Source organism: Indicator indicator, chromosome 8 (genome assembly GCF_027791375.1).
Source record: "Indicator indicator isolate 239-I01 chromosome 8, UM_Iind_1.1, whole genome shotgun sequence".
Classification (NCBI taxonomy): domain Eukaryota; kingdom Metazoa; phylum Chordata; class Aves; order Piciformes; family Indicatoridae; genus Indicator; species Indicator indicator.
The window spans coordinates 23,791,314-23,800,162 of record NC_072017.1 but is presented as its reverse complement, the minus strand read 5'-3'; the positions used below and the strand labels follow the sequence as shown (position 1 = coordinate 23,800,162).

At 40.9% G+C, this 8,849-nt stretch overlaps 1 protein-coding gene across 1 annotated transcript in view; it reads left to right on the top strand.

Moving 5' to 3' along the window:
• Positions 1–270: 270 nt before the first annotated feature.
• The window catches only part of MND1 (meiotic nuclear divisions 1), a 36,929-nt gene continuing 28,350 nt past the window's right edge, over positions 271–8,849 (top strand). The window contains exons 1-4 of the mRNA XM_054382947.1: positions 271–300; positions 1,381–1,446; positions 2,230–2,287; positions 4,185–4,333. Coding sequence (XP_054238922.1) covers positions 271–300; positions 1,381–1,446; positions 2,230–2,287; positions 4,185–4,333 — 303 coding nt within the window. The remainder of the gene's footprint in view (positions 301–1,380; positions 1,447–2,229; positions 2,288–4,184; positions 4,334–8,849) is intronic.

The following is an 8,849-nucleotide window of genomic DNA, read 5'->3' as shown; positions in this document are numbered from 1 at the left end:
ACCGTGAGCCGGGACGTGGCGCGGTGCCGTGCCCAGGCTGAGACAGGAGGTTAATGAAGCTGTGGGGCTGCTGAGGGAGCTGCGAGCGAAGCGGTCATGACGAGCGCGGCGGCTCTGGCGCCAGTCGGGACAGTGGGGAGGGGCCAGGATAATACCGGCAGGGCCTCGCCTTCCCTCCGTCGTGCGGCCGCCGAGAGCTAACGGCGGGAGCTTTTTGCCTGCCGTCGGACACATGGGCTCAGCGTCCGCAGGGCAGCAGCAGGGCTTCTGATGAACAGCCACGACACCGGGGCTGGGAGCGTAGGGTTACCATTGCGTGGACCATTGCTTTGTCCGTTTTTCTGAAGGGAAAACGTGTAAATGTGACTGGCCGCTGGAAAAGCAGGCCCTGTAACTATAGCTCGAGGTGGGCATGGTGCCCGCTACTCCCGCCGAGACTCGCAGGCAGACAGAGTAAATGGGCAGTCGTGGCCCTTCTGTGTGAAGAGGCTGTGCTTGCTCTGGCTGCGGTCGTGGTGGAGGTGTGCTCAAGCAGGAAGAATGGTGTGCCCGGGAGCACAGATGCTCCACAAATGCTGCCCAGCGTAGCCCTGGCTACCTTCAGCAGCATGAGTGGCAGCAAAATCAATAGACCTTTGTGTGGCACACCTGGCAAAGAAATTTGAAAGAGAGCCCAGCATGAAAATTAATAAAATATTTCTGGAAAACATACTGATCTGTTACTTTTCTGTTTGCTGGAGTGCTGGTGTGAAACTTGCCACCTGTGGGAGGTAGCGAATAAGCACATGCTTTCAGAAATGCTGCTTAAATTTCACATCATGGGCCTCAGCGTTTTGTTGCTGTTGATGGTGTTAGGACTGTCTGGTAAGAAAAGTTGGTCAGTCTCTTTCCTGTTCATGTGCTTTCTTGCATGGTGCCTCTAGGTTCTGAGCCTGTTGATATACTGACATCATAGTCGACAGCTGATGTAGGGCATCACTGGCTAAAGTAGAAGGAAGAGACATTAAAAAAAATACTAATTGTGCTTTGGTCAAATACCAGATTTTTTCAGATCATGTCTATGTGTTACTGTAGCTACATGAGTTAGTTTTTCAATTTATTTTTTAAAATCTAAATCAGTCTGGCTGTTTTGCTCGATTCACATTTTATGGTATGCTGCCCAACTATGTGACTGATTTAAGAAGGAAGCAGCAAGTTAAGAAGTAAAGAATAGTATAAACTAACTTCTGCTAGGGCTTGTAAACAAATGTATGCCTTCTTTCTCAAAGCATCATGGTATTAGAATGCCCACTTCCATGATGCAAATTGCTGAACATGTTGGTTTTAGGTTTTGTTTGTTTGTGGTTGGTTGATTGTTTTCTTTTTTTTCTCCTGTTCTAGTCCAAGAAAAAAGGTCTGAGCTTTGAGGAGAAGAGAGCTCGTATGATGGAGATCTTTTTTGAAACAGTAAGTGACTCATAAATCAGTGGAAAAATAGATCCTAAAAGGAGCTAGACGTAGATGTACTCTGTATATCCACCTGTGCATTTCACCGATGCTTTATGTCATCAGTGTATAAAATACATAGATAGAGCCTGATTCATGTAGTTTCTGACCAGGTGACTTGTCCCCAGGTGGAGCTAAGAAATGAAGATGCATAGGTGGTGTCAAATGCTTCATGTGCTCCCTGCTCAAATCGTACCATTTTGAGTCTGTTAGCCTTAAGAGGGAAAGGATGAGATTAGTTAGTATTTCATTGCAGGTTATGGGAGGAAGAAGAAATCTGAATGTTAGGAAAGGTGAGAGCAGACCTTGAAGATGTTACTGAGGAGAGGAAATGTGGAGATCCAAACGCAGAGCTACACTTGCATTTGACATAAAATTTGTAATGTTTTGCTGATTAAAAGAATTACCATGGCATTTGAGTACTTTAGCAATGTGCTGCATCTGGTGTTGATAATCCAATCTGTACTGTCTCTGCCCTAAGATGTTCATAGTTTGAGTTTACACAAAATACGGTGACTTGAGAGCAGAAAAGAACAGGGCTTGTTACAACAATAGTAATTTATTGCTTAGTAATAATAGTAATTAATTAATTCTCAGAATATTCTAATTCTAATGAGGGAAATGCAGCCTGTTAGCGTAACAAAACATAAACACGCAGTGTGTTTCCTGCCTACTTTTGTTGGCATTGATTGGTTCAGATGATGCTGCCATTTGGAACTAAGGTATCTTTTGTGTTTTGCACAGAAAGATGTGTTCCAGTTGAAGGATATAGAGAAGATTGCTCCAAAAGAAAAAGGGATTAGTAAGTGTTTACAAAAGTTATTTCTCTTTAATCCTTTTTTGGACAGCCACACAGTTTAAATTTTCTTGACTACAACTTTAGGTTTGTGATTATAATAATGGAGAATCATAGAATCCCAGGTAGGAAGGGACCTAGAGGATCGTCTGGACTCAGTTTCCCCCCAGTTTTGGGTGCTTGCTGCCAGAGTCTGCTTGTTTTGAGCTGGGCAGAAAACTGCCTGTAGAATAGATCTGGGAATTTTGGTGATCACTGTCTATGTGAAAGATAAAGCTAAAAAGGGAGACTAGTCAATAGCAGAGATGTAGCGTTAAAAGTGACATCAACAACATACTCCTACCTCTATTTGCTAGTGTCTGTCACTTAGGGTCAAAATGGGAAATTATTAAAACATCGTGGCTAACCTCAACTCAACCACTAAAGTATAGGATGAGGTTTCTCCTAGGCTCTGAGATGCCTGAGTTGCAGAGATGCTATGAAATTGTTACATGTACTCGGGTAATGAACAGAGAATTTAAATGTCTATCTGTATTGTCACAAATATCTTAAAAAGTTAGTTCAGATGCACACAGTTGATCTTCTGTTGAACTTCCTGCCTCAAAATAATAACTGGGCAGCTGTAAATCAAAGGGGTTTGTATTTTCAATTAAATCCTTCCTCATGAGATATATTGGTTTCGAATTAGGTCCAAGCTTATTTATCCTGTGCTGTTGATTTTTTTTTTCTCTCTATGTTCCTCATTCTGTTTCTTTCTATGTTCATTGGCAAAAGGGAGGTGAAGCATAATGTTTGTGTGGTTGCCACTGTCCTTGACTAGCACATCTTTGCAGCACTGCCAGAGTCAATGATTTGTTGAAAGAAATACAGACCTGTGGATATTGCAAAGCAGGTTGTGTTTTTTGATGGTGGGTTTTTTTCAGTTATATCAGCGACTAACAGAGGCATTCAAGCTGCTGACAAGGTGTGGTGCTGTCTTGATTGGTTTGACGAGGAGCATGTTTAATTGTAATGTGCAGGAAGAGGATGCAAAACAGTAAATGCAAGCAATGGAATGTCATACTTAAAAATCTGAAGTGTAGAGTTTCTAAAGCTATTAACACCTTTGAATAGTCCAAATTTGCCCTGCCTCTGCATATGAAAGCATTCAAGTCCTAGTTAAGCTGAAAAGCATCTTGTTTGTGGAAACCCTGACATACTAACATACAGCCTGTAGCTTTCAAAAGATTGGATGTTCCTAATCTGAGATCCCCTTTAAACTTGAAATTGAAAATCAGGTACTGAAAAGTATGAATTAGCTCAGAAGTCCTTATATCTGCAGCACTTGAGGGTAATCACTCCTTTGCTTTGTTGAACAGGTGTCCTTTTTGAAATGGTGAATTATACCATGTTTTCTAGAAAATAATTGTTAGAAATGTTTTTGATCTTTCTGACTGCAGATGACTTTTAGTATTGAAGCAACATATCAAAAGGAAAATCTGCCCCTCCTGAGTCTGTAGACAGATCTGTACTGCTGTTAAATGGTTTAATAAGATGGAAATTATAAATTAATCCATGTTAGAATTGAGATTGCAGACAATTTCTCAAGTAGCCTCTCATGAGTTTGTTATGGTATTGTACTGCAATATGCACGTGTGTTTTATGATACTCATGGCTGGTATTTAACAAACATCTGGTAGCAGTCTGTACAGAAGAGCAGCCTTTATGTATAAACTGCTGATTTCAAAGAGATTCATCCCTTCGAGTGAAACATCAGGCATGGTGTCTTCTAGAATTCTTCCAGCTAGCTGACAGTATAGTAAAATACTCATACAGATGGTTGTAGATGATGGCTTATGATATTTGTAATTCTCTGTAGTTGAGATGCTATGCAGTTCTAATTTGGTGGTTTTTCTTTTATTAGCCTCGATGTCAGTGAAGGAGATTCTGCAAAGCTTAGTTGATGATGGCATGGTGGACACCGATAGAATTGGAACCTCCAATTATTTCTGGGCTTTTCCAAGTAAAGCTCTTCATGCCAGGAAGCGTAAATTGGAAGAATTGGAGTCCCAGGTAAATTCTATTTTAAAGAAAGCACTTGTTTACCTGAATGAGTTTGCTTTTTTTACTTATACTACCTTGTCATTCTTGTTTGTCTTACGCTAAGGCATGCACATGTGCATGCACACACAGAGATTTTGCTATAAGAATCATGGTACAACATTATTGTTACCCTGCTATCACATCAGGGAAGTTTTGAAGGTTGTTGTTGTTGGGGCTTGAGAGAATTTTTTGTCTACTTGCTGATGAAAGCATATTATTCATGACGCAAAACAGCACTTCCTTTAAATATTTCGCCAGTGTATGCTTCGATGTCTTTTATGTAAAGTAGACCATCATATGGTGATGATCTAAAAGCCATGAGAGCCATGAAAATCATAATCCTAATGCCTGTGTCAGTGTTTTCTGCTTTTGCCCTACTGTGTTTTCCTCTCTTTTCCTCCTCCTTTCCTCTCTGCTTTTATCGGTAGCTTAATTTGTGAACACTTGTAATCCTATATTGTGCTTTTATTAGAGGAGAACAAATTGGTCATGATCTTCTGCAGAAGATGTTGTTCTATTGATCTGGTTCTTTCCTACTTTTTAGGAACTGTCTTTCTTATAATTGGAGTGGAAAAGTATTCATACAACTGGAGTACCTAACAAGATCAATAAACTAGCTTTGTGGTCTGATTGCGTGACAACACTGCCAGTATTTCCCATGCTTGTTTAGCATTATGTCCATTCATCAAAGAGTTATTTGAATTAATGCAAAATTATGTGAACATTTTTACAGACATTATTTTCTTCAGGTATAGCTCTGGTATCACCATTGCCATCTTAAGTACAATGTTGTCAGCTTCAGCCACTTCTTTAAAGTTCCAAATTAATTGTATAAAAGCAAGCCTTTTTCTCCCATCTTGAACTGAAAAAAAGTAGTTTGTGAATCTGAAGACCATTCACTGAAGCAGATTAAGTAGCCTAATCAATGCAGTTGAAATTGCTTGCTTATGCAATTGCTTGTAAATCTCAGTCATTACTGAACTGAAAGAGTCCAATCCACTGTTCTGTTTTAGCCATTGTTAGATCATTTCCTTTTGCCCTGAACACTTTTGTTACTGGTCTGGGTGTTCTAGACAGCTACCTGAAGTTGTTCTCTGTGTCTGCTTGCATGGATCTGACAAAGGGAGGAGGGTACTGGTACTCTGTCACACAGTCAATACATTTGCTGCAGTTTTCGCAATCAAGAGTAAGACTTACTAGAACTTTCACTTCTGTTCTCCTTATTCACTATTTCATGTCCTTTTTATGAGCCACTGTGTAGCAGTAAGGTGGAAGTACCACAGTTTTCCATTAACTGGAACTGTGTATTGACAACCTTTCAGGCAGGTGCTTTGGATGAATTGTAAAGTGCCACTTGAGATAGATTTTTTTTTTTTTTTTTTTGGTACTGTATGTATCATCGAGATTATTGACTCTTTAATTGCAGGTTCTATCACGGACTTGCTCTGTTTTGAGTAGCTTTTTCCGTGTCTCAGGTGACCTGTTAGAATCATGGATATAAGCTGGATCTTGTGTGTACTGAGACTCGGTTAATATCAAGTTGTGCTACTGACAATTTTGTCTACTCCTTTACTGCCTTTGTTTTCGGAACTCAGATGAGCCCAGACATGAAAAATTTCCTCAATTTACCTCGGCATAGTTGTACTGTTGTCTTAATATGGCATGACTGGGCTTAAATTCTCTTTTATTGACTGGTAGCGACACTGGACTGATTCCTTCTTCAGTGAAGCTTTCAAACAGGGAACTTTACCCCTGCAATGATCTTGATTTGAGTTTCCTAATAGAGCTCCTCAACTTATTAATATATTCACACAAGTTTTAGACCAGGCTATTTAGTCTGCCAAAACATAAAACTCCAACTGAGCAACTGAACAAATGCATGCCAAAATTCTTCCTTTGTTCATAAACCACTCTGGTGTCACTGTCTTGTTGAATGCACATGATTTGGTCTTGGGTAATTTCTATTTATTGCTCATACTCCATATTAGAGCTGACTGTTGAATGAAGGAGTTGAATTTGTTGTCTTTGCCCTTGGGTCCAGTCCCATCATGACTTTTAAAGATAATCAATCGTGCAGGGCTCTGTTACACTCTGATGAATATCTGCCTACTCTGTCCAGGGGTTATCTACAAACGTGCTGTGCTGCTTTTGTGTTGTTACATTATGAAACATAAACCCATTTGTTGTTACTGAATTAGAGAAGACTTGGGAGTGCTGGTTGACAAGGTGCGTGACATCAGCTGGCAATGTGTGTTGGCAGTCCAAAGAGCCAACTGTGCCCTGTGCTGCATCAAAACATGTGCCCAGCAGGTCAAGGGAGGTGATTTAGCCTCTTGTGAGACCACAGCTGGAGTACTGTGTCCAGCTCCCTAGCCCCCAACGCAAGAAGGACATGTGTCTGTTGGAGAGGGTCCAGAGGAGTGCCACAAAGATGATCAGAGGGCTGGAGCACCTCCCCTGTGGGGACAGACTGGGGGAGTTGGTTCTGTTCAGCCTGGAGAAGAGAAGGCACTGGGGAGACTTGCAGCCTTGCAGTGACAAGGGGCAATGGTCTTAAACTAGAGCAGGGTAGATTTGGATTAGACAGTAGAAAGAAGTTCTTTACTGTGAGGGTAGTGAGACACTGGAATAGGTTGCCCAGAGAAGTTGCAGACACTGGATGAGGCTTTGAACAACCTGGTGTAGTAGGAGATATCTCTGCCCATGGTAGGAGGGTTGTAACTAGGTGATCTTTAAGGTTCCTTCCAACTCAAGCCATTCTGTGACTTAGAAGAGACATGAAGTTGATGTATTGTAATGTTAGGAGATTTAGAGAGAAAGTCTACTCATATGAACAGTTTTGCAAGATAAAACTGTTCCAGTTGAAAGAAATAGCTTTGTTACAAACCAAGTCCTGCTCTGAGCATATGAGCTTACTGTCAGCTCTCTTTAGACTGTGTTATGAGTCCTTAAAAATACTTATTTGTCATTACCTTGTGTTTCTGATGAGAGTAGAAATATTTCAGCGTTTCAGGAAAAAACGTTTTCACTAGCTGAAAATAACTTACCCATTGACAGTGGAAATGTGGCATTTCCAGTGAATAGCTCTCTGAACGTTTTTACAGGTTGATAACAGATTCTATGAGTTCAAATTAGCTATTTTAGTGTTTGTATTCTTCTTGTGTGAACACATACTGATTTACTTAAGGGTTTCTAAATCCAGTCACTGAGTATCACAAAACTTCTTGTCAGAACGTTGCAGGGCAGAGGGAAAAAGTAAGCTATTGTACCATTTCTGTTGCATGTTGCCTTTCTTGGATCATTCCTGTGTACAGCTTGTGGCATGCTGAGAGACATGTTTCCTTCCCATGTCTTGTCCAGGTAACTTGTTAGCTACATGAGTTGGCTTCTTCAGCAGTTAAAAGCCAGAATCAAGGCACCTTACTTGAAGCAGAAGCATACAAATCTAGCAGCTCGTTTCATCGTGTGGTTAATTTTTTTACCAGGAGGCCTTTGTTTGCTGAGGGCATGGGTAAGTAGGGAATGGAAAGGGGTGATCCCAAATGCTGAACTGAGACATTTGAAAATAACATGGAGGAACCAAACAGCCTTTTCCATGGCGCATATTCTCTATATTATTTCATAGCACTGAGGCTTACACCTGACAAGTCATGCCTGCTGCAGGACCTTTTTGCCTGCATGTGTTGGAACTTCATGCTTCAGCGAATAGCTCTCCGCATCTTGCAGAGCAAGTGGCTGTAAGGAGGCTGGTTTAGAAACTGTTCATGGAACAATTTTTTTGTTTCAGAGTTTTTAGTGGTTATTGAGCCACACCCCAGCTTAGACTCTAATTATTCATAATGAAGAGCAAGCCAGTCTTGTTTGTCCAGATGTTTGAAGCTGCACCTCAGAGTGGTTGTGTATACTCTAGATTTTTTGTCATGAAGGATTTACCGTGTCACCAGTATGATCGATCCCCTAAGGCAGAGATACGATGATTAAAAACAATGCTTGAAACAGAAGTGCTTCTAACATAGCTTTCTTCTCTGCCCCATCTTTCACATGCCTCTGTGGGGGCAGGGGCCTTATCAGGGACACTAACCCCTGCACTGACACATATGGCAAGTCTTGTGCTGATCAGATTAGGGTTTTGGTGCTGCCATCTAACCCAGGTTTACTGTTTGGACTTTCCCTGGTTTTCTGAAAAGGAAGAACAGTGAATGTCTTTAGTTTGTGTATCACTTGCTGCAATTTTTTCTCTGATAGCTCATAGAGTAAGGATCACAAAATATGTCCCTATGGATTTTGTATTGATTTGTTTTGCTGTGGCATGGCTGCTCTTAAAAAGGTTTATGTTGTCTGCCAGATGCTTGTTCTTTACCTCTTGGTTATGTTTATGCAGCTGTTAATTGGACCACTGAACAAGTAAAAGATACTGGAATTTGTGTTTTGGTTAGAAGGATTTATAGTTGTATTGGTACAGCTATGAGATGGTGACGCAAGAGTA